Source organism: Carya illinoinensis, chromosome 7 (assembly GCF_018687715.1).
Source record: "Carya illinoinensis cultivar Pawnee chromosome 7, C.illinoinensisPawnee_v1, whole genome shotgun sequence".
Classification (NCBI taxonomy): domain Eukaryota; kingdom Viridiplantae; phylum Streptophyta; class Magnoliopsida; order Fagales; family Juglandaceae; genus Carya; species Carya illinoinensis.
Genome location: NC_056758.1, coordinates 25,106,051 through 25,130,479, shown reverse-complemented (window position 1 = coordinate 25,130,479; position 24,429 = coordinate 25,106,051). Strand labels below are relative to the sequence as shown.

The following is a 24,429-nucleotide window of genomic DNA, read 5'->3' as shown; positions in this document are numbered from 1 at the left end:
TCTCTAATGGCTAAGAGTACCAGTTGGGCATCTCCTTCAATAATAGCTTTGCTTTGTTGAATTGCTGAAGCCATTTTGGTAGCTAATAACGCTGCCAAAGCTTCAGCTACCAGAGGGTTTGAGGATGGGATTTGTTCTGTTCTAATTTCAAGGATGTCTCCATTATGGTTTCTGCATATTGTCGAGGTAACAGAAAAGGAATTTCTAACTGCCTCTTCAAAAGAGAAACTTAGAAATAAAGGAGGTGAAGATTCCCAATGTTTCGAATTGGTCCTTTGTTTCCTTTCCCAAGCATCTTTGTAGTTATGATAAACTTGCTGAAGATGAGCTTTGGCCTTTTCCAGATCAAAAGAAGAATTGTTGTGGACAATATCATTTTTCAAACGCTAGATATAGTCCATAATAATGACCGCATAAAGTTGGAAGTGGTGTTTACCTAGCTCTTGCAGTTTCAATTCCCTTTTTGGATATATTATCATTTTTATCCAATCCAATATAGAAAGAATCAAGAGATTTTCAATATGTAATAGTCAAGGGCCTTGATTCCAAAGTATCCGAATGATAGGACACTGCATGAAGAGATGCTCGAGTTTTGTTTGATTGCACAACGGACATTCATCAAATGGTAGAGAGGGGATAACTTCTTTCACTCTTCCTTTAGTAGGGAGAATGTTCCAAAGTATTATCCATAAAAGCAGCTTGTGTTGTTCATGTATTTTTAGACTCCATAGAGGCTTGAAAAGAGCTCCTATCGGACTCTCCTGAGTTTGTGCTTGGCCATTGATCACCTATTGGTATGCAAATTTAACAGAGAATTTCCCATTATGATTTGGAGCCCACACTATTTTGTCATGCCGCTGAGAGTGATCTGATAATGGAATTTGTTGAATTTTTTTTTTCTATGAAGAGCCAGTAGCCACACACATAGTGGCCCCGTTCCAATTTTATTAATTAACCCTCACTTGTGGCGGAGGAATACCGTTGTAACATCATTACAGTTGGGGGTTTACAAGATAGAACGCTATAAACTAACCAAAAACCAAGTGTCAAAATCAATCCAATAAACAAATAAAACAACCAGCAACTAATAAGCCTAAAAAAAACCAACCAACCTAAATAAAAACATCTGACGCTCTTATTTTGTCCATAAGCACCTTATTGACCGCCTATAGGCGAATAGCATGAAGACCAATTTTATCAACTTTAAGAATCCCTTTGAGCAAATGCGGCACTTCATTATAAGTATTCCACGTACCATTTTTCTGATCTGAAGCCCACCGGGCCAAGAAATCTGCTCTTGCATTGCCTTCTCTATAAATATGTCATACCTTAACTTCCAAGGTAGCAATAATATTTTATATCTTTTCCCAATAATCTTCAAGATACCATATATCATATCTCTCTTTTTCTATCCAATGAAAGACTAACAAAGAATCTAATTCATCCTTCACTCTTCGAATTGCCAAATCCTTACAATATTGAAGACCATAAAAAAGTGAAATGAGCTCAGCTTCATTATTGGATCCATGCCCCAATTCTTTGGCAAAAGCCAAAAAAAGATCCCCCTTATCATCTCTAATTAAACCACCTGCACCCATACGACCTAGATTTTCCAAAAAACTCTCATCCACATTTAATATAAACCAGCCTAAGACCGGTTTCATCCATTTCACAAGACAAGATCTCTGTCTCTTAACAGGTTTAATAGGGATAGAAAAAAGATTCAACACTTTTTCATCTCCATCATTCATCTTTTTAGTAGCATGCAAGCGAAGTCCCACCCAAACAATAGCAGCCTTAATCGAATCGCACAGAGAGCCCACATAACTCCTTCTACCTTCCATACGTGCTTTATATCTCCAAACCCAAAGAGACCAAGTCACAATAATAGAAACAAGAGCAAGCAAAGTACCTTTTTGAGTTGAATGAGAAGTTCGCCGAAACCATAATTATAATAGTTGCTTTTCATGATCTACTAGGGTCATACGGCATCCCCAGCTGTAGAGATACACGTCTCCAAATATCTAATGCAACCATCCCGTTTGCTAGGACATGATCTTGGTCTTCCACAAACCCCTGAGTACAACATTCACACTTTGAAGCCAAAGGAATGCCTAGAGAACTAATTCGACTATCAACGGTAAGGCTAAAATTAAAAAGCCTTCCAAATGGTAACCGAATACTTCTTAGGAAGCGCAGAATGCCAAATCCAAGAAGCCCATTCAGATTTGGGAGCACGAACATAGACACAATCCCAAGCCGACTTCGATGAAAATTCCCCATTTAGATTTGGCTTCCAAATCAATAAGTCTTCTCCATCTTTTTGTTCCCCTAGGCAATTTAGAATTTCTTCCATTTTGGATTCCCCCACCAATCTTTGCAACAGATCCACATCTCACCCATTATAAAGCCTGCATTCATTTACTTTAAAGAAAAGGACGATCAGATATCTCATAAGAATTTAAAAGGACACCTGATTTTAGCCAAGAATCGCGCCAAAAGGAGACATTCACATCCCAAACCCGCCACCAGGAATTACCTAAAATCTTCAGAATCGTACCCACAATATTTCCCCAAATAAAATTCTTTTCTGATGGTCCACCATAGTCACATGCTTATCTTTCAGATACTTAGTCTTAAAAAAATTAGCCCATAAAGAATCGCCTATCAGTAAATTCCAAGCAAGCTTCATAAATAAAGAATCTTGAACTTCCTCTAGTTTTCGGAGACCCAAACCCCCTTCTTGAATCGAAGAATAAACTTTATGCCAAACAATCCACTTATGCTTTTGTTTTCTGTTTGAGGAACCCAAAAAAAAAATTACTTATGATCCCATTTACAACTACCATAACAGCCTTGGAAGCATGCATCACAGAGAATAAATGAACACGTATACTAGCAATAACATGTCTCAATAAAAGACGGCGAGCACCAGAAGATAAAAACTGGTTCTGCCAACCTTCCAACTTCCTTCGAATGCCATTCAATAAATCATCAAAATGCGACAATTTGAGACGACCTACCATAAAAGGCACACCCAAATACTTAACTGGGGAAAAAAAAAAAACCCTCAGAAAAAGACATCAACAGCAAAGAACTCCTTTTCCGAGCAGTAGTAGCATGCTTAGAGAAAAGAATAGAGGATTTTTCTTTACTCACCACCTGACCAAACCAAATTCATATACAGCAAAAGTATCTCTGATAGTTTGAAGAGAAGATCTTCCTCCATTTGTAAAAAGCACAATATCATCAGCATATAATAAGTGGGAAACAAGAGGGGTACTTCATGGATGGGAGAAAGGAACAATGTTACCAAGAGCAAAATTATGCTTTAACAATCTTGAGAGCACCTCTTCAACGAGAATAAACAAATAAGGTGAAAGAGGATCTCCTTGACACAAACCACGTCCACTAGACAAAAAACCCTTTTGCAGAACCATTCATAACCAATAGAGAACCAAAGACTCGAGATACAATTCCTGATCAAATTACAAAGACACAAAGAAAACCCAAAGAAAGCCATAACATGAATTAAGAAATCTCAGTCTATGCTAAGATATGCTTTAGCCATGTTAACTTTAATGACCACGTTACCCCCCCAACCTTCTTATTAAGCAAGTGTATCATTTCTTGGGTCAAAGAAATATTTTCAAAGATACTACGCCCAGGAAGAAAGGCACCTTGTTCTGAAGAAATAATTCTGTTTAAGATGGGTGCCAATCTTTGAACCAAGATTTTAGAAAAAGCCTTGTACACCACTGAGCATAGGCTTATAGGGCGAAATTTATCAAAACCAGTAGGCTTCTGCATTTTTGGAATAAAAACAATATAAAAAGCTAAGTAAAATCTAGGCATCAGAGTTCCAAGAAAAAACTCCCGAACAGCTGCCACCACATTAGCTTCAACAATATCCCAACACGATTTATAGAAACCAGACCCAAAACCATCTGAGCCTGGACTACTATCAACAGGAATGGAAAACATAGCATCTTTAACCTCTTGGATTGAAGGGAGCTAAAGGAGGTTAGCATTTTCCTCCTCAAGAATGGAATTATGCACCAATCCCGACAAATCTGGAAAATCTCTATGATCTCTAGCTCGAAGAAAAGAGTTGAAATAATCCACACCGCCTGAATGAATAACTTCCGGGGTGTCCAAACAAGACCCATCTCGAAACCTCATTTCATGCACTATAGGCTTAGCAAAAGAAGCAAAAGTTTTAAAGAATTGAGCCGAGGCTTCTCCTTTTTCCATCAAACTAAGCTTCACATGTTGTGAAAGCCTAGCTTCTTCTCTTTGCATCCAGATAGCAAGTTCTTCCTTGGCCACCAATAAAGCCATCTTCGTATCTTCCGAAAACCTATCCTAGTTGGCTTTCTAATTGTTCAATTTGATTTTCCAAAGATTGGATATTTTTTTCAGTGCACCCAAAAACTCAAAGGTTCCAATCTTTCAATACCACTTTCAACTTTTTCAACTTAGTAGCAAGGCCAAAAGCCCCATAATACCGGTCTATTCTTTCCAAGAATCCTTAACCATCTCCCTAAAATTAGGATGGGACACCAACATTTGCTGGAACTTAAAGGAAGAAGGACCATAACGAGTGGCCGAGGCCTTTAAAACAAAAGACAAAGGGGCATGATCCGAAGTCAATCTTGCCATATACTTGCAAAAAGCATCTGGCAATAAACTTGCAGCCACAACATTCATCAAGCATCTGTCTAATTTTTACTAGCTTTTAGTTAAACCCTCTGACCATTACACCATAAGAATTTAACCCCAACAGATTTCATGTCAAGGAATCCACAATTATCAATAACTCATTAAACTCGTCTATGGCAATCCTCAATCTCGGTCTACCATCACGATGTTCTTCCTCCCCCCGAATAACATTAAAATCACCCAAGCATAACCAAGGTGCATCTTGGACTACGTCTAGCTGTAACAATCTCCAAAGTTATCTTCTTTCTAAGTGATTACATTTAGCATAGACCACAGAAACAAACACTTGCCGAGAATCCATATGTGATACCCTGTATTTGCGTGTATTTTTATTGAAAGATTATTTTATTTAATTTAAATATTGACTCTCTTGTTTTAAATTTAACGTGTTTCTCATTGAATTTATTTTATAATTTTTAAGTTGTGAAATTTAAATAATATGCTTTCTTTTTATTAATAATTATTTCGCATTTAAATTACTATCTAGCTTGAATTATTTTATTGTTGGGTTTTAATTATTTTATTTTATTAATATTGAGTTGTAGTGTTTTTATTTGACTTTTATTTATTTTATTGTGTTCTTTATTTTAAATTAGTCTACTGTTAAATTTATTATTTTATTTTACTAAATCATTGCATTTAAATTATTTTATTTAACTTGCTGTTTTGAAAATAATTTTCATAGGATCAGTTTAGTGACCTAAATTGTGAGGGTTGGATCTCATTTCTTTCTTTACATTTTTCTTTTTTCCTTTTTCTTTTCTCTTTTTACTTCTTTCTTTCTTCTTTCTTCTTTTTTCCCCTGCTTTTTTTCTCTTCCTGTGCAACGTCCCTCTCCCTCTCTCCTCCTGTTTCCTTCGTCAGGCCTTAGTGCCGCCGTCGAGCCAACTGGCCGACACCGCCCACCCCACCTGATTCCTCTCCAACCGGTGACCCTCTCCCTCCATTTTCATGCCACCGTTAGCCTCCACACGCACCACCAAGCCACAGCCACTTTTCCTTCCAGCTCCACCGTGCGCCGCCCATTGTCGTCGTTGTTGCTTCCATTCTTTTCCCCATCAGTTTGCGACCTCACCCCTCCATTTTCAGCCCTCCAAACGCCAACGTTATCCACCACGAGTACCACCAAGCCGCACTGTTTTGTGCTCCCCGCTTCGCCGTGCCTCCAACGTTGGCCACCACTTCTTTACCACATCATCATCGGCCTCCCAGCTACCTAACCCACCCAACCCTAGCTCTGATCCATCACCAGTGAAGCTCAGCCAATCCACTTTCCGTTTTGAACTTTTTGGCCTTCAACTACTGTTTGTGCCACCACCCACGGCCAACCACCACTTCGATTAGCTTCACCAACACCCTTAAACCCTTCCCTAGTAATTCTAAGTCTTAGTTTGTCTCTATTCAAAAGTGGGTATTTTGAGACCCACAGCCTTAGTACAATTTGCACTGTTACGTTGCTTTGCCGCTGCCTCTTGCACCTCTGTGATCCTTCAAAAAATATTTTATAGTGCTGTAAGTATTTTTCCAAAGAACTTTTGAGATTTAATTATATTTTTGCGCTAACTCATATTACTGTAATTTTGGTTGGTTGTACTAGACTGAGTCCGAGAAGTTTGGGGGTCGGTCGGAATTATGAACGGAGTTGTTTGTTGTTTGGATGATGTTGAGATTGGTTGGTTATTTTTGTGACTTGTCGTATTTATTGCATGATGCACGAATGTTCATGTTCGTAAAATGAAAACTGGATTTTCGCATACTGCATACATGTTCATGTGTTGAAAAATGGAAATTGAGTTTTCGTGTAAAAATGAATTTTTGGGTGCGTGTGTATCACGACCCCAAGCCTAGATGAGGCATTATCTCGATAAAGCTCTTCTGGTCACTCGAGAGCAGAAAATACTGAGTGAAATCCCCTGAGTTGTCGCTAGGCGACAACAGGCTTGGACGATACGGTAAAGTTGTCATGCCGACTCCGTGGCCCCTCGGCTGACGGGAGCTAGAAGATGCCTGCACTTGGTATGCACTGGGCGCGGAGTTGAGTATCGCTCATTATGAAGTCACATGCGTGGTCGTTACCTACGGTGTGGCTTTGAGAGCCAGAGTGTACGGATGACCCTAGGGGAGATCATAATGCATACATTAAAATTAGATTTTGGGCCATTTTCCAGGAATATGGTAGGTTTTGATAAAGTGGATTTATGCGAACCATTTTTTGAGAAAATTGTGTTTTTTTACGTTGGGCTATTTTTTGGGAAAAATGGCAGATATTTTTGGATTGGATATATTTTTGGGCCAAAATGAGATTTTTGGCCTACATTGGAAAATTATTCGTTTTCTGGGAAATGGTGATTTTTGGGTCTCATGCATAACTCATCATATGCATGCATGTTTGTTAGTTGCTTCTATATATTTTATCTCATAAGTTGTTTGGTTTATTACTTACTTGCGGAACCATTCTATAGTACCATAGATTTTGGTGCAGATGATGAGACTAAGCCTGAGGAGGCGACTCCGCCAGATGAGTGATTTGGTGTCATTTGCTTATTTTTTGGGAATTATTATCCTGCTTTTAAAGAATGTATTTTGGCTTATATTATGCCTTGCTGGTTAATTGTAATATATTTTGAAACGTTTGTATTTAAACAAATTCTGGTACTTAATTGACTGACTTTATTTATCCGATGCGTTATTTTTATTGTACACTTTTTGCTTGTACATACACTTGGCACTTAGCTATGTGATGCATAACCCGTGTTGTCATCATCCCGACGCCTCAATCTCCACGTGTCCGTACGTGAGAGTTGGGAGCGTCACACCATACACAAAGAAACAATCACATGTTGGGCATTGTAATTAATGACCTATGTCTGCAATCCTTCTTTCCATAACAACCAAAGTTTACCACCAACACAAAGATTAGAAAAACAATGCTCGAAATCCAACAATTGCTTCAAACTAGCTACTATTCTGATTAACATTGATCTTCGAGCTTGCGAAAGGATTGTTGACTTCGAACCTTCTAGCTTTTTATCAATCTTATTTATTATATCTTGGAAGTTGACAATTTTATTATTTCACAAGGAGGTTGGAAGTCTTAAATATTTCATTTTAGCCGTTGAGATTTTGAAAGGTAGGTTTTGAGTATTGACTTGTTTGATCGTTGGGCTAATATTCCTAAAAACGTGCAATTCCCTTAAGGAAAATGCTCGAGTGCCCCAAGCCCATTTGGATAGTTAAAGTGTTTCATCTCATCATTACAACTTTTATAAGTTCTCATACAAAATAAAATAAATAATTCAACTTTTTCAAATTTCAAAACAATAATAATATTAACAAATAATATTTTAACAATATTTTATTCAATTTTTAACTTTATTTCAATTCACTATTCAAACTGCTAAATGTACCCTCCACTGTGCCCGTTAGTATATTTTAATTTGTATTTTTAAAATTTTTTATTTTTTTAATATTTAAAAAAGTTACTACTAGTAAATTTGTGATTATCTTTTAACATTAAAAGAGAAAAAAAAAATCAAAAAATAAAAAAGAACTAAAAAACAATTTTAGATAACATATTTGGAGGGGATTAGCATCTTCCATCCCTTATTTGAACGAGGATCCCTCCAATTTCCCAAATTTTCTTAAACCACAGAATTTTAATTTTTTAAGGTCTTATTATAAGATACATTTTACAAAAATTAATTTCTTTGTCGCCCAAATTTTTTGGTTTTAGAGTTCGCATACCCCCTCCCCCCTCACCCCACAAACCCATCCCCCCGGGGGGTTTCGGCTGCGCCTCCGATATCAACACACTGCTGCCTCCTCTGTTCTACTGGTAAAGTATGTTTTCCATTTCTCTCTCCCTCCTGAATAGAGTAGAGAGGCTGCGTATTATTATTATGTGTTTGATTTGGTTACAGAAGAAGCTTTTAGGGCTTCCTTTTGGACTGCACGCCATGTCAATCTTATTCCACTGCTAATTTCTTTCTTTTTGTTTAATTTACTAATCTTGGGAAAATATTTGAGGTTATTCTTGGACATATTGAACAAATTTCGAATGTTAATTATTCACTTTCTTACGCTGGTTGCAAATGCTATATACATAGCTTCTTTATGCGTTTTCTTGACCTCATTTAACATTTAACTGCTGTGTTCGATTTGTTTCTTTGGTTTATAATTTCTTTTCATTTAATGAAAAATGGTTTCTTGTTTATTTGACCAGTACTTTTTAGAAATAACAAAGGAGATGTAACCAAGACTGCAATTTGTTATACTATGTTAATGTCTTGTCTGCGTTTTTATGCTTATTGATTGTTTTGATGTGTGATGCAAATTGGATTTGTTCAATTTTGAACTATTTTAGTAACTTGGGCTAAAAATTTGTGGGGAACTTTTAATTGTTTGTATTTCATGTTGTACAGTTATGGGTTTTTGCTAAAGCCAGACATGATATTAATGGTTTTTCTTCATGTTATTTTTATTAGGAGCTGTTGACTGGTTCTTGATTGTGTTGTTTATAAACTTCATGGTCATAGTAAAATATGAAGAGGGCTATGCCATGGAGTGATGAGGAAGAAGATTTGTCCTCCAATGAGTCTTCGTCCTCGCCTTCAGACTCTGAAGCTGAAGATGGGGTTGGCAAGAAAAAGGCAAAAGATCAGTCCAGTGCTGGCCAAGCTTCCAAAGAAAGGACATCTAAAGGTAACCGTGATACTAATTGTTGATGGTTGTCATTTTTTTGTTAAGTAAATGGTTGTCCTATTTTAATTTTGCTTCTGTCCTCAACTGAAAAAAGATTGGGCCTTTTGGTGGTTTAATCAGCCTTAATGTTGAGTATAGGGATTTATTTACATGTTACGTTCTATGAAACTATTGATTTGGTCTTCTTTATGAGCTCCCTGAATAAAATAATTCTCCAGGAGAAATTTATAACACAAAAAAGCGGAATCATATTAACATGTTTGAATAAATTGATCAACTCAAATGAAGGAGAAAGATGTCTAAATTCTCAACTACTGTTGGCTACCAACAATAATAGTCATGACTTTTGTTATAGAAAACCTGAAGGAAAAAGATATTTTATCTTTCGTCTAATGATATTTCGTATAGTTTTCTTCAACTTATCTTGTGATTTTATTAACTCTGATGGTTTTGTAATTACTTGTTGGGCGAAGGTCTCATGAACTATCTGAAAAATGGTCATTAATTATCAGAAAAGGTCCTGTGAAGATGCCAGGGACCTAAAGCGGGTAAGATTTTAAAGGAAACTTATCAAAATGATTTTAAAGGAATAACTGTATCCATCTTCAGATGATTTAGGGCGACTTAGAATATCTGTGAATAGTAGTAGTGAAATGGTTTGTGAATAATAATGAAATGATTTGTGTTAAGATGTTTTAGTGGATTTTGCGAAAGGAGAGAAAAAAAGTTGAATAAAAATATTATAAAATTAAAAAATTTTTTGAATATAATTTTTTAATATTATTTTTATTTTGAAATTTGAAGAAAGTTGTATTTTTTTTGTATTTTGCTTTGGAGTTTGAGAAAGTTATAATGATTAGATGAAAAAGTTGAAGATTTGAAATTGAAAAGTATTTTATGTTTGAGTAATATTTGGGAAGAAAATATCTGCGAATAGCTGAGAACACTTATGTTCCCGAGCTAGCCTCAAGCCATTAGATTTCATTTCTACATCTGGCTTACATTCACCTACTTTAATGTTGGACATTGAGAGTGGTTTTTTTTTCTTGCTGCATGCTGATATGCCCCAGAAAATTCATCCTTTTCCAGTTTTACAAAATAATGGTTTTGTATATTTTATCTCTGCATGTACACAGTTAAATCTGGAAAGCAAAAGACTGGAGTCGTGGACTTTGAGGAATTGAAGCGCCATGGTTATAAAGGTGGACCATCAGTCTTGAAAGTGCCTCCACCCAAATTCTTGGATGACACGAAGCAAGACTGGTCATGGTCTACTGGCAAGGAAAGTCGTGAAACTAAGGAGATTGAGGAGTCTTATGAAGACCGACAGAAAACAAGAGCTGCATTAGCCAATGGTGAGGAGCTGGCAAGGGTGGAAACTCGGAAAGAGAAGAACCTATCTTTCTCTCAGAAAGAAAAGAGGAAAAGAGAGCTGGGGCAGGCTAGCAGGGGAAAGAGTTATGTAGAAGAAGAAAAGAGGATGTTAAGGGAGAGTGGCATCTATTCTGGTTTTGATACTTGATCCACGATGCTTGTTGCAATGTGTTTTGACTATGTAAAATATGTGGTAACTTTAGTTTTTTATTTGTAGGGTCATTTTTGAATTAAAAAGATTGGGTTGTTGCCACTGAAATATATGATTTTTGGAGCTTCCGATCTTGGAATGCACACTGCTTTTACATCACCAGATTACATACAAACGTCCAGTAAAATTGGCCATACCGAGTATTAATGCTTTTTGGTCCATATGAATTTGTAGGATGATTTGACTTGGGAAGTCACTGGTTTGATTCCACTTTCGTTTTTAGCCCCCAAAAGTTGCAAGGTTGGAACGGATTCTCAAGTCTCAAGTCTTGAAAAATAAAAATAAAAAAAAATAAAAAAAAGGGTCAACATTAAGTTCAGATTCATGGTTTATATAATTTGAGAATAAGTTCAGATTCATACATGACATGCCTGATTAACTTGTCCTTTCCTTCCAAAAAGTAAATGTCATCACTAAATTTAATACAGCTTTTATGTACATTAGTGCCAATCCAGCATAGGATGCAACAAGGTTAATTCTTATTAATGATCGAAAAATACAACAACAACCGGATAAGCTCCAAATATAATTCAAGAAAAAGTGTAAAATTTTATTTTTAGGTGTTGTAACAACTGAAGAGTTCCGAGTATTACATCTTGAAGGGTAATATTTTATTTGATCGTGGAAACAAATGGAAACATCGATTTCCATACAACAGTAAGCAGACAGCTGAATTCCTTTACTCTGTTGGAGAACAATTCAAGACGACCTCTGTCTTGTTAAGATTCGCATGGAAAATGCAAAACGGTGACGCTTCTACCGATCCTGTCCGAGCACATAAACCCTAGTTATCAGATGTTTAAGTGAACATAAAAAAAATTGCTGGAACTTATGCTAAAATAATTAATCTACTCATAAAAAGGTCATCAAACTGATGGTCTGTATAATATTTCAATACATCACATATTGGAGTTGACATCTTAAGCATTTTCTAATTGAACAAAATGTATATCAAACAAAGAACTTCTACCAGATTGTTAATACCATTGCTCTGGTGATTTTAGATACCAAAGGCAGCAATTAGAATAAAATTATTAAAGAATTTAAAAGCCTAGTTTTAATATAATGGCAAACGTTCCTACACTAGTTTTTAATAAATGAATAAAAGCCTGATTGCCTATGGGGCAAAAGGTAAGAATAGAACCCCCGATAATGTCTGAAACTAAGAGTTATCCCAGATACTTGACAAGTAAAAAGTGCCAGTCTTGTTTAAAAAGGGATTATTGCTTTTCACGTTAAAACTAAGGTATTGCAGCAGTATATTTGCATGCAACAGTAGTACATTCCACAAAGCACATCTGCTTATGACACAGATATATCAACTTACTGTTCTAGGTTGAGTTTTTTTTTTTCTAACACTAGCTTTTCTTTCAAGAGAAGAGATGAAACAAGATCACTTTTAACCTCTTCAATCTCATGCAGGCTGTATAGAAGTCTGATCACCATTACTAAAATCAAAAATTACTAGCATTCAAGCATGTCGTTCTCGTATTATTATTTATATTCATCTGTACAAAAATCAAGTGAAAGACATACGAGATAGAGAGCATAAAACCAAGCCTCCACCCGCAGATAAAAGAACAAATTGCAATAGGAGAGAATACCCACCACATGCAGCCACTCTGTTCCATGCAGTAATTCTATTCATATCATTAGCCCATGTCTAAGCGATCAAAGGCAGATATACTAACCTTGACAGTGAAAAGAACACTACCATCAGTAACTTGCTGGCCGGCAGTAACCAGAAGCCCATGGACACACCCGGCACATGGAGCCTTTACAATGTGCTTTTAGAGGGAGTGCGAAAAACCAAAAGTTCAGTATAGGAAACTTCCTCAGAAAAGAAACTATATGATGCAAAATGAAAGTAGCATTAGTACAAACCTCCATCTTCATTGCTTCTAAGACTAATATAGGTTGCCCTTCGTCCACTTTTGTCCCATCCTTCACCAGAAGTTTGACGACTAAGCCAGCCATGGGTGCCACAACAGTCCCTTGAGGATGGGATGATGTATCAAAACTGGGCTTATGTCGGACTTCATCATCATCAGACAACTCAAGCCCTGTTTTCTGTTTAAAATAATGATGATGTGATCCATGCCATATATGAATGTGTTTAGCCTGATCCTGCCAGACAAATTGGATTCCACAATTAGTTATACTAGAATTCTCTACAAATAAGTCAGAACATAGCAAACTGTACAAATAGCTCTACCCTTTCATTTATCTGAACTTGTAAAGATGCATGCAAGGAAAGGAAAATTACCTTGGAGTAAACAGCCAAACTGACATCCATGATTACACCACTAGCTTCAACTTTGAAATCGTTGTTGCCTAGGTGCGTTGCTTTGACTTCCAAACAAGTGGAACAGTTCTCTCCTGTCTGTAATTACAGATACAATATATCGAAACAGGCCAAAATAAATAACCTAATATTAAAATATAACTTGAAAACTGTTCCCTTATGCATGAGTAACTTGAAAATAATGAGAAAAATAAACGAAAAATTTCTCTCTTAAATGGGTGACTTGAAAATTGAAGTACAACTTCTTCTTAAACATATCACAAGTGATGAGTACCTCAATTATATAGTTTCCATCTGGCTTATAAGTAATTGTAAGTGTCAAGAGATTTGAGCCACCGTTATCATATTCATTCTCCCATTCGAATTCCATTTTACGCCTGGCATGATGATGGACTCTAAAAGGGGGAGAAGAATACCATATGGAGAGTGATTTGTTTCCCCCTAAACATATAGGCAGATATAAAGATTAAGGGTGATTTTAATAGCAACTGACATACATCCCAAGATAGAATTGGTTAATTGGAAACTTCAGTTACCAGGGGGATTTTCTTCCAATAGTGAATGTTCACTTGATGTGACACATGCAGCTACCAGGGTCGCACTAAGTCTGGCAGCATCATATGCTTCGTTTGCGGAAGTTGAATTGGTAGGACCAACAAAGAGATCATCTTTGAAGTGTTCAATAAAATGAGTTTCCACATTGCCATTTTCAAATGCCCAATGATTCGCAAGTTTTTGGAGAAAATTGATATTGGTAGGTAAACCTGCAACCTATCAGAGAAGAGTAATATTACTGATTCACTAAGGATTAAGTCTGTCTAAAAGATTGTATATGCCTCAAGAATAATAACTGTCCAAAAATACTAGAAACTTCCACAAAATTGTAGAGCCTGTTACTTTTGAGGGCATACACCTGTAGATCCCAGGAATAGTCCACAAAATCAAAAGATATGAAATAGCAGCTTTTGCACAACTTTAGCATCATATTACTTTGGTCACTGAAGGATCTCCCCTTAGAAATTTGATATGTAGAACCAACCATATTGGCTAACTGAACCATTAAATAATTTTCCATTTTATCATACACAGTTTTTATTTATCCAGACCGGAAGCTATATGGCATCATCCCACCACAAGAACCCAAGGCCCTGGAGATATCTAGTAAGGGGATTCATCTAAATGTAACAAGTTGAAAACAAATGTGTATACATGCAGCAGTTGCAATAATGATTATCATAAACCCTTGCATGTGACTGTGATATAACTATGAAATTAAGTATACCTGAAACTTTGCCAAGCAGCCCTTTAATTTTACTAATGCAGCAGCACGATTTTCTCCCCATACTACAAGCTTAGCGATCATGGGATCATAATGCATGCTGACAGTGTCTCCTTGTTCAACTCCTGTCTCAACCCGAACTGCTAAAAGACAGATTCCACATAAGCAGCATGATGTGTAAACACCAAAACAACAAGGTAATCTCAACAAATTATAAACTCAAATCAAGGGTAAACCCTAAAATAACTAGGTAATCTCAACAAATTATACAACTCAAATGCAATGGTGTATAATCAGGGGATGATAAATGGTCATTGGAAAAGCTGGTAAGTGATTTTCAACAGCACAAATTTCACTATAAAACTAGAGTGGATATGTCATGTAATGGACCTGCTGACGACACTGGAACAGGGCAGTAATGATGAAGAACTCCAGTCGCAGGAAGAAATCCTTTTGGCACATTTTCAGCATATATTCGGGCTTCAAAAGCATGACCTGTCCTCATAAAACAAAATTACAAAATCCAGGACCTTAACTGAAACCATACTGCATGTAGAACGTTTATGCTCATGTGTGGCTATCTAATAATATAACATAATATTGGTCGTCAACTTTTTACTTAGAAAGGAAAAAAATAAAGAAAAAAGAATAGGTATCTTTCTGTAACTAGTGTATTCTTGATTAGTTAATCGGTGTTAGCTTTTGAAATAATCAATCTTAAATGTTCCTGATGAAAACTGTAATTTCACAATTCCAACCATAGTTCAGGTATTTCATGAGAATGGCCATTTGAAGATAAAACTAGGACAACAGGAGTCCATCCTCTTCAAGAGTTCACAAAAGACTATGCCACCAACTCAATCACACAACCTGAACCATAAACAATTATCATCTCCATATAATTAATAACTCTAACCTGCCATAATCAATTCAGAAGTACCCATTTTTATAGTTTGCCAAGGTGATGTAGGAAAAGAGAGAAATGAAGACCTTAAGAGTTCATCCACTAAACAACCAAATAAAGTGAAGAAAAAAGGATTATGCAGCCAAACTTCCATCCAGCAATTGACCTTTCCTTCAACATTGTGGTACCTAATGGCAATAGCAGCCTAGCAGGCTATACAATGTGACAAAGCATCCCCTTCCCAATGTGTTAACAAGATAAATAAAAAAGGAAGCGGGGAGGGGGCGTGGGAGCAAGCTCATGTGACGAAAGCACCTAAGATAAGCTCCTGCACTTGACCTTTGCCAAGGGTTATATTTTTACCTGATAAGGGCACCTGTGACTGAGTCATGGGAAGATGTTCACCATTTGCAACACGGATCTGCCACTCTACAAGATCTTGGCCAACAATCATCTCAGTCACAGGATGCTCAACCTACATATATATGCTCCTCACCATGATTCAATAAAGCTTGTGGATTTACAATAAAGAGAGAAAAGACATTGACAAAAGTACCTGAAGGCGGGTGTTCATCTCCATAAAATAGAATTGGTCTGAGACAGTATCAACTATAAACTCCACAGTGCCAGCATTGTGATACCCAACTGCCTATATGCAAAAATAAAGACTTCCATTAGTGGGAATTATGCAAGCAAAATGGAAGTACTCAAGGTAAATACTACAAAATCAGCTTGAAAATATATAATAAAAAAAAAAAATCATCGAAATTTCCCCCAACAGGAAATTGTGGATATCAAAATGGTTTTGCGGATAATGAAATTTACCACAGAAAAGGAAGGTGCTCTGCATTGGAGATACAACAGCAGCATGTGAGATAGAAAAAAAAGTTTAAATAATCCAGAGGTCGGGCAATACAAGCAGGCTTAAATGCCATAGAGTCATGGCAAAAAGATGGATATGCCAGTATACAAGAAGGAGAAAGCCTAATAAGAATAATAATAATGGGGGTGGGTTTCGGTGGGGCAAAGACATTCTTGCTGCATATCAAGTTTTCAAACAAGAGCCAAAAATCTTGTTCTGAACACATGAAAAAATAGCAATAAAGTATCCCTTTAATTTTTTCTATAATAAACACAAGTATGTGGTACCTATCCAGAGAATCTCAATCTAAAGGCTAGATTAAAAATAGAAAGAATTGTCATGGCATTATATCTATTTAATTGAGAGCCTTCATTTAGAACCTGTTATTAGTGTTTTCTGACCGCAATTGGCAGGTGACATTGGTTGCTTCATGAGAGAAAAATCTCATACCATATCAGTACCTTACACCTTTACTAGCATCTATAACAAAACCAGTCAAATTAAGGACAAACTATATGGAAAAGCTCAGCTAATTATATGTGCTTCAACAGGTTAAAACCTCTCAGTGAAACCCATCATAATAAGTTACTCATTTTTTATTTTATTTTTCACTATTACATTGATATTAATTGATTTAATCAAGTGATTTTAGCTCAATGTAATGCATGCAAGTCCAAGAGAGGACATTAACCGATTCTTTCCCCGAAACCATTTCACCACATGTATGTGAACAACATGAAGGCGTGCAAACAACCTCATGATGCAATCTGCAAACAACCTAAAAAACTCAATTGATGATCACGAATGCTAGATCACAGATTAAGAAACACCTTGGCTGCAGACACAGCAGCTTGGCCCAACTGGGAGCGGAAACTACTAGAAACATTTGGCTGCATTAATGAATTCTCCATTACAACTCTATAAGTAATACAATCACAAAGCAGAACTCAAAATCCAGAGAGCCATATCATACAGCTGGAGCCTCTTCTATTATCTTCTGGTGTCTCCTCTGCACGCTACAATCCCTCTCATATAAATGCAGCACATTTCCATGTTTGTCCCCAAATATCTATAACATCAAACAGAGGAGATCGATTAATCATATGTAAAGCTGATGGACAATTAAAGTATATGATGAGTATCAGATTGAATGTAGTAAATAAGCCAATCAAAAAGTAAAAAAATAAGGGCTGGTTTGGATGCCCAGTTGAGATACAAAATCAAAAAGGTATCTCATCTGGGCTGTATGGTCCAGAAGTTTTTCTTATCCAAACAGCGTATTTCATCTAAGTTTTGAAAACATCCACTGAAATAAACAGTGTAAAACTGACAGCAAACAGTTCAAAACAGTAAATGAACAGAGTAAAACTGACATGAACAGTAAGTAAACAGTGCAAAACAGTAAATGAACATTGCAAAATCTTAAGTGAACGGATAATCTCCAAACCATGGGACCCACACCTTTTCCAAAGCTCAAAAAGTAAAAACTATCTCATCTTATCTCACTATTCAAACACACTTTTTTTTTACAAATTATTTCATCTCATCTTAACTCAAAAATTAACTACTATTCAAAATATCTCATTTGAACTACGTAACCAAACGAAGCCTTAGTTTCCACGAAATTGTGGGGCAGTCTAAGGCTAACTTTTCACAAAATCAAAATCTACGATAGAAAATCATCAGAATGTTTTAGAAAATAAATGCTTATTGTGCATTACCACTATAATCAACTATTTTCTTTTTAACAAGAACTACCCACACAAATGATACAAAGAATAACAGTACCTGCACTTCTATGTGCCTTGGCTGTGTGATATATTTCTCCAGCAATATTGTGCTTATGCCGAAAGAGGCAGCAGCCTCACGCTGTGCTCCCAAGAAAGATTCAACAAATTCATTTGGTCCCTGCACAATCCTCATACCCTAGAAAATGCTCATTGTAAGAACTTCATGCAAAGAGAAAAATGACAATCAAGCATGACAAGGGAATTCTAATCGAAGCCCTTTCTCTTGCCCTGATGCAAATTCTATTCCAATATTTGTAACATTAATTACATAATTCTACTTTCTAATATGTTCAACAGGTGGAAACACCAAAGGCACAAGCTTGACACATGATCACAAATATGTATGATAAGTTCTATATCATGGCTAAAATATTTAAACTCTATTTAAATTTCTTAAAAGTTGCACCATATGTTTATATTTTTAGGGATGTTTCCATTAAAACTGAGACCTTGAACAAGGCTGAAGTGCAGCTGGTGAGAAATGGATACCTCAGAAAGAGCTTCCAGGAATTATTGATCTTTCTCTCCAAATCTACACTAAATCAATACATCTGTTCCCTAGTGTTTTCAAGAGGCATAGCGTAATAGGACTCACCGGTGTAAAAGATAACCATCAGAGAAGTTCCAAAAGTAAACCACTCATGAATAATGGCCAAAGAAGCACACAAGCTAGGGAAGACATTTTACCTATCCATGTTTTAGTATATATACTTCTCAATGCTATATCTCAATAACATTAGCACCATTTACAATCTTAGAAAATATATCAAATAATGACAAAACTCAAATTTAGATTAAATGAATATAAGGAAGCTCACCTTTCCTCCGCCGCCATGAGTTGGCTTTATTAAGACTGGATACCCAATCTTTTCTGCTTCTAACTTCATTAGATCTATATCTTGTTCGACACCATGATATCCCGGCACAAGTGGTACGCCAGCTGCACCCATTATTCTCTTTGATGCACTGATAAGCAAAATTAAGCAGCAATCAGTTGAGAATCTGTTCTTACTGGATAGAATAATTATAATGTACAGAGAAAATGGAAAGATTGCCCGTGTGGATAGGTAGATCACGTGCATAAAAATGCGTATGCTTGTGAAAGATTAAAAGCCATCTTGTGGTGGTCAATAAGATTTTACAGACAAAGAGGCTTTATTAAAAAAGGAATTCCCATGTTGCCAATCCTAGAATATTTTAGGATAGAAACTAACAGGAACAGCTGAGAACACGATGGAAATAAGGATCGGGATGTTGATCATGAAGAAAATTAGTCAGTGAGTTGTACCTTTTATCGCCCATGTCACGAATTGCAGCTGCCGGAGGGCCAATAAATGTAAGAGCCTTATCTTCACAAATTTGAGCAAAATCAGCACTCTCCGACAAGAAACCATAGCCAGGGTGGATAGCCTAATCATCAAAAGAAGATATCCACGCTGAAAGCATGTCCTTGCAACGTCCAAATTATAAAGCAATCAATCATCTACCAGTGAAACAAAACAGCCAGCAACAGATGTATAACATCAATGAGCCAATAAAATAAAGAGAATGTAACAAAAAATTGCATATATTACTAGAGCCAAAATACTACGCGGTAGCCATCTACTGGAGGCATAAAACTGTAATAGTGTTCGACGCAGAAGTGATAGAAACCAACTCTAAACTCTACGCATATATCCCAATTGATAAAGTTCGTTTTCAGTATTCATAAATGTATCCATTGATTTTGAACATGTTTGCGCAAAAGAATTAGGAACGTTGGAATTCAAAGTTGACTAATGCAAAAGAATCAACTTCAACGATCAACAGCATAACCGGCTCATCCTATCTACACTATCAAACAGCCACCAAAAACAAGAAATGGTAAAAAATATTTTTTTATTACATGTTCATATACTTTCTCGCTGACCAAACAGAGGATTCCTCTCTCACCTGCGCACCGGTACGTATCGCAGCTTCGACAATCGACGACGCGTTCAAGTAACTCAACCGAGCCGGGGGCGGACCGATACGAACGGCCTCATCCGCAGATTTCACGTGTAGCGCGTCTCGGTCGGCGTCGCTGTAAACCGCCACGGTTCGAATGCCGAGCCTCTTCGCTGTCCTCATGACTCTGCACGCAATTTCACCTCTGTTCGCCACTAGGATTTTCTCTATACGCTGAGTGGTTTGATTGTACGAGGAAGAGTGGGAGAAAAAGCGTATTAGGAGTACGAATGGTTCGCGTTGGTAATTTCGACGGAGGAGGGAGGCCATGGACGCCATGGTTGGGAGCTGTGTCAACCGTCAAGGGACTGGGTGAGCAGAAGAGATGGAGATAAGATCACTGGATGGGTATTTTTTTGGTCAATTCGATTCCGTTGGTTAGGGGTAATATTGTACTATGGGAGATCGTTCATGTGCTATGGCGTGATGCCATTGGTCGATGGAGTTACATGTTAAAAGTTGAACCGAAGGAGGTCAGGGACTTCTTATTGGATTTGGATCTGACGTGGTGCATACTGTTTACCCATCTCTTTCTTTTTTCAGAAATGATTCAGTCGGGAAATGCAGTCGGCTGTAAAAAAAAATTAATACGGGACCTACATGAAAAAAAAAATTATTTTTATAACTTTTTATAATTCATGTAGGTCCCCCTGAATATAAAATAATTTTTTTATAATTTTTTTTTATTCATTCCGTACAGCCGACTGCACGCCGACTGCGTTTCCCGACTGTATGTAGCAAAGCCCTTCTTTTTTCCATCTTGTCCTAGCCTCCGAATTGGTGCTGACCTGGCGAGCTGTTCCTATCACATAGATTCGGCAAACCGCCGTCGTCGGTGCGGTGTTGATAATATTTCAATACTTTTTAATATATTTTATTATTATTTATTATTATTTAATATTTTATTATTATTTTTTACCTACATTTTTATTGTTATTCATAACATATTTCAATACTTTTTAACACCTAAACCCAACCTTAATACAATGCAATGGATCTTTTTTTTTTCTTTTTTAACTAATCAATATATCTTAATAGAGTTGTATTACTGCCTCAAAAAAATATTCATAAAAACAAATCAACCCTAATTCTAGAGAGAGAAGCTCCCACACTCTCTAAGTAAAAGCCAGAGTCGTCCAACAGGGAGGTGACTCCTGGTGGCTCATCCCTCTCTCTCTCTCCCTTTTTCCGGTCGACAACAGAGTTGAAATGCAGTTATGGCCACACACGAGAAGTGGTTGTAGAAGTGGACGGAGAAAGAAAGGGGAGGATGTTCTCGGTCAGTTGCTCCCATTCAGTTAGTTTTTGTAAATGCTCTGGTTTCAGAGCATAAAACAGAGGATCAAGTCCTCTTGCAAATGTGGATAGTCTGCCCAGTACACGGAAACCCTACGGTGGACGTTACTGAAAGGTAACGACGGCCTTTGGAGTGGCGGAATGCGGTGCAGGGTGGTATGGATCCTCGACCGGGGGGGACATGCGTGCGGGATAGGTGCGGAAATGGTTGACTCGTGGATGTGCAGAAGTGCAGTTCCAGTGAACCGCTTGTGGAAGTTAGTGCCCGTACGCTGGTGAACCCATTGAGGAAAGGGAGTTGGTGGAGGTAAAAAGTTTATGATAAACCCTAGCTCCCTCTTGCAATCAGACTTGGTCCATGGGTTTTGTTGTTTAATGGGCCCATGTGTTAAGACTGGGCCCATATGTTTTTGTTTTAGACTCGATTATGTATTTTGCTTTTTAGGTATTTTATTTCTTTTACTTTATAAATAATAAGAAATAAGCTATTGGACTTGAGGTCCATAGCAGTAGAGTCTCACTCCTCCTTTGGAGGAAGGTGGGTGACTGTCTCCTCCTCCGTTGGAGAAAGATGGGTGTTTATACTCCTCCTCCTTGGGAGGGGAGAGTGTGTTAGTACCTCTATTTTTCAGAAAGGAGGTTGTTTCAATTTTGTTTTTTAACAATGCATTTTCTCAATTGACTATTATCAAAAGAGAGTATATAGAAGTTAAGACAATGTCTGCTATAAAAAAAATTTATGGGCAGGAGAGCCTCTCACAATTAAGCAATTTGGCTAGTAATCTGGATTTTTTCCTGTATTGATTAGTCATAGTTGTAACTTCGATTTCATTGAATGGAATGAAATCTATTTAAAAAAAATATTCATAAAAAGTAAAATCATAGTGATACGATTTTATCTAAGAAAAACTATAAAAATAATCACTTTTACATATTTTTTATGTACAAAATGAGCTAATGTGCACACAGAAGAAAATAAAATTGTGCATAGCGGCATAATATGAAGAAATAGTGTGTTCTGGATTCTAGTTAAATAACACAGAAACATGTCCGGGACAAAGTTTTCTAATAATTCTTTTTTTTTTAAGCAAGCAAACTCCATTAAAATAAAAGATGATACAAGTTAGAAAGGGTGTGGTTCCCCAACAAACACCCCAAAACAACAGCCACAATGTAAACGAGGTGAAAAAAAAAAGAATAAAAAAAAGGGCTTTGAGACCAGACCCTACAAAGAGGGTACCATCTTAAAAGATATTTTGAAGGTAAGCCACCACTAGAGGCGTGCAAGCAGAAGCACTATATTTGAAAGTCTTGACATATTTGTTGGTGAGGTCCTTAGTCTTTTTCACAAGATTACTAGTTAGGGAAAGTAATAACCCAGATAGACTGGCATCGAAAGGGCAGATATGCAGTGGTGGAATAGCCAATCCGCGCCTCTGGAGTGGCATGTGAGGACCACGCACTAGTGGAATGAAGGTGGGGTCATGCCAATTTGAAGGATCGGAGGGTGGGGAGTCCGCTGGTACGGCATGTGTAGTCGATACTCGATAGAGTTGACGGTGTCCGGCAACGCCTGAAGGCTATGGGAGGAAATAAGCCGCGCGTAAGGGTCACACACTGACATTTTGGATGCCGTTCCACGTCATCCCAATAGATCTGCGGGAGGTGAACGTCGTGGTAGGGCACGTGTCCACTATTCATGGCCGGAGAGCTGCAGATCTGAGAAAATCCAAGTTTCTCTCTAAAAAAAAACTAAAAGCAAGTATTATGCATGACACCCAAGTTTTCTAATAACTCAGCTTAAAGAATGAGCTCTTTCTTCTTAAATGAAGAGAAAGAAAGTTCAAGCAATAGGTCAAACATAAGTAGCTACGACGGGTTCCAGATGAACAACATGGTTGAAAATGCAGCCTTTTCATGGGATGTCGACAACAAGTTAGATATGAACCGTAAATTCCTCTCTTTTTTAATTTTTTTCTCTCTTCATAAATGAATACAGAGATGTTGATGGTACAGGAAATTTCAACTGAACATTTGAGATGAAATCCTTTTTTATTCCCTTTTTATTTTTTGGTTTCCTACCAGTTAATAACAATTTAGCTAATATTTGTTTGAGCTTCAATTGTATTTCTCATTTTTTTTATTTTCTTTCATTTGTATTTGTTTCTAGAAGAATTTTGGCCAACCAATCAATGGGGGAAATGTGCATGCAGAGGAATGAGAGGGATAAAGAGCCACCCATAATCGGGAGTGCAAAAAATGGGAAGACATAAGCAAGTGCAATTGGAGCTATAATATGATGATGTGGCCCTAGTTTTTTTCCTCTCTCCTTTGTGTCACTTGCTATCTCCCTAGGATAGCTGTATGGTCTATTCGGAGGCCCCGCTGGGCCCTTAGGAAGAAATTGATTGTTTGGTTTCTCCTTTCCATTTCACAGTGGTTTTGAAATTTTTTTGCAAGAGACCATCTATGGATTAGATACAAAGAGTTATTAAACAATGATGGAGATTGAAGGTTCAATCGGTGGTGCGAAGTATGAGGAAACCATCAAATGTTATGGCTCATATGACCAATGAGGATTTCTGAACTGCCATGGCAAGAGAGGTTTTTTATATTGAGGGTGTGCCTTATTGTATCTTCCATTGGTCGCCAAATTTTGAGGATGATAGAGAACCTGTGATGGCTCTGGTGTGGTTATTTCTACTGGGTCTGCCCCCTAACTTTTATCACACTTCTATGTTGAAAATTCTTACTGGAGGATTGGGAGATTCCTGAAAAGGGACAATGCCACCGCTTGTGTTTCACGTCCTAAAGGGGCCATATGTTTTGAAATGGATATTTCCCAGTAGGTGATAAAAGTTTTCTAGATCAGGATTCCCGGTGAGGTGGGTAGTTGTTTTCAGGAGGTAATTTTTGAAACCTTGCCTACCTTTTGTCATAGATGTCATGTTTAAGGCCATTCGGATTCAATATGTAAATTTGGTAGAAAGCCTACAAAA

The 24,429-nt window shown here is 37.1% G+C and overlaps 2 protein-coding genes across 11 annotated transcripts; one reads left to right on the top strand and one right to left on the bottom strand.

Annotated features, from left to right (window-relative positions):
- The first annotated feature begins 8,403 nt into the window (after positions 1–8,403).
- LOC122315451 lies at positions 8,404–11,091 on the top strand. 4 transcript variants are annotated; one of them, XM_043131348.1, is made up of 3 exons: positions 8,404–8,562; positions 9,207–9,423; positions 10,560–11,091. In XM_043131348.1, exons 2-3 carry the CDS (start codon positions 9,264–9,266, stop codon positions 10,943–10,945), a joined length of 546 nt encoding a protein of 181 aa, XP_042987282.1. In that variant the 5' UTR covers positions 8,404–8,562; positions 9,207–9,263; the 3' UTR covers positions 10,946–11,091. The 4 variants fall into 4 exon arrangements, with proteins under 4 accessions (XP_042987282.1, XP_042987284.1, XP_042987283.1 ...); XM_043131350.1 differs by having other exon boundaries at positions 8,407–8,562; positions 9,258–9,423; XM_043131349.1 differs by having other exon boundaries at positions 8,408–8,557.
- Positions 11,092–11,467: 376 nt separating this feature from the next.
- On the bottom strand, positions 11,468–20,506 carry LOC122315449 (methylcrotonoyl-CoA carboxylase subunit alpha, mitochondrial). Of its 7 annotated transcripts, none has more exons than XM_043131339.1 (16): positions 20,081–20,505; positions 19,437–19,558; positions 18,967–19,114; positions 18,147–18,284; positions 17,332–17,427; positions 17,189–17,248; positions 16,053–16,145; positions 15,860–15,971; positions 14,983–15,087; positions 14,596–14,735; positions 13,850–14,084; positions 13,588–13,754; positions 13,275–13,391; positions 12,893–13,135; positions 12,700–12,795; positions 11,468–11,773 (listed from the first exon to the last, which is right to left on the bottom strand). In XM_043131339.1, the coding sequence occupies exons 1-16, from the start codon at positions 20,411–20,413 to the stop codon at positions 11,765–11,767; spliced, it is 2,214 nt and encodes a 737-aa protein (XP_042987273.1). In that variant the 5' UTR covers positions 20,414–20,505; the 3' UTR covers positions 11,468–11,764. The 7 variants fall into 7 exon arrangements, with proteins under 7 accessions (XP_042987273.1, XP_042987274.1, XP_042987279.1 ...); XM_043131340.1 differs by having other exon boundaries at positions 14,596–14,732; positions 20,081–20,504; XM_043131345.1 differs by having other exon boundaries at positions 19,437–19,597; positions 20,081–20,220.
- Positions 20,507–24,429: the final 3,923 nt, after the last annotated feature.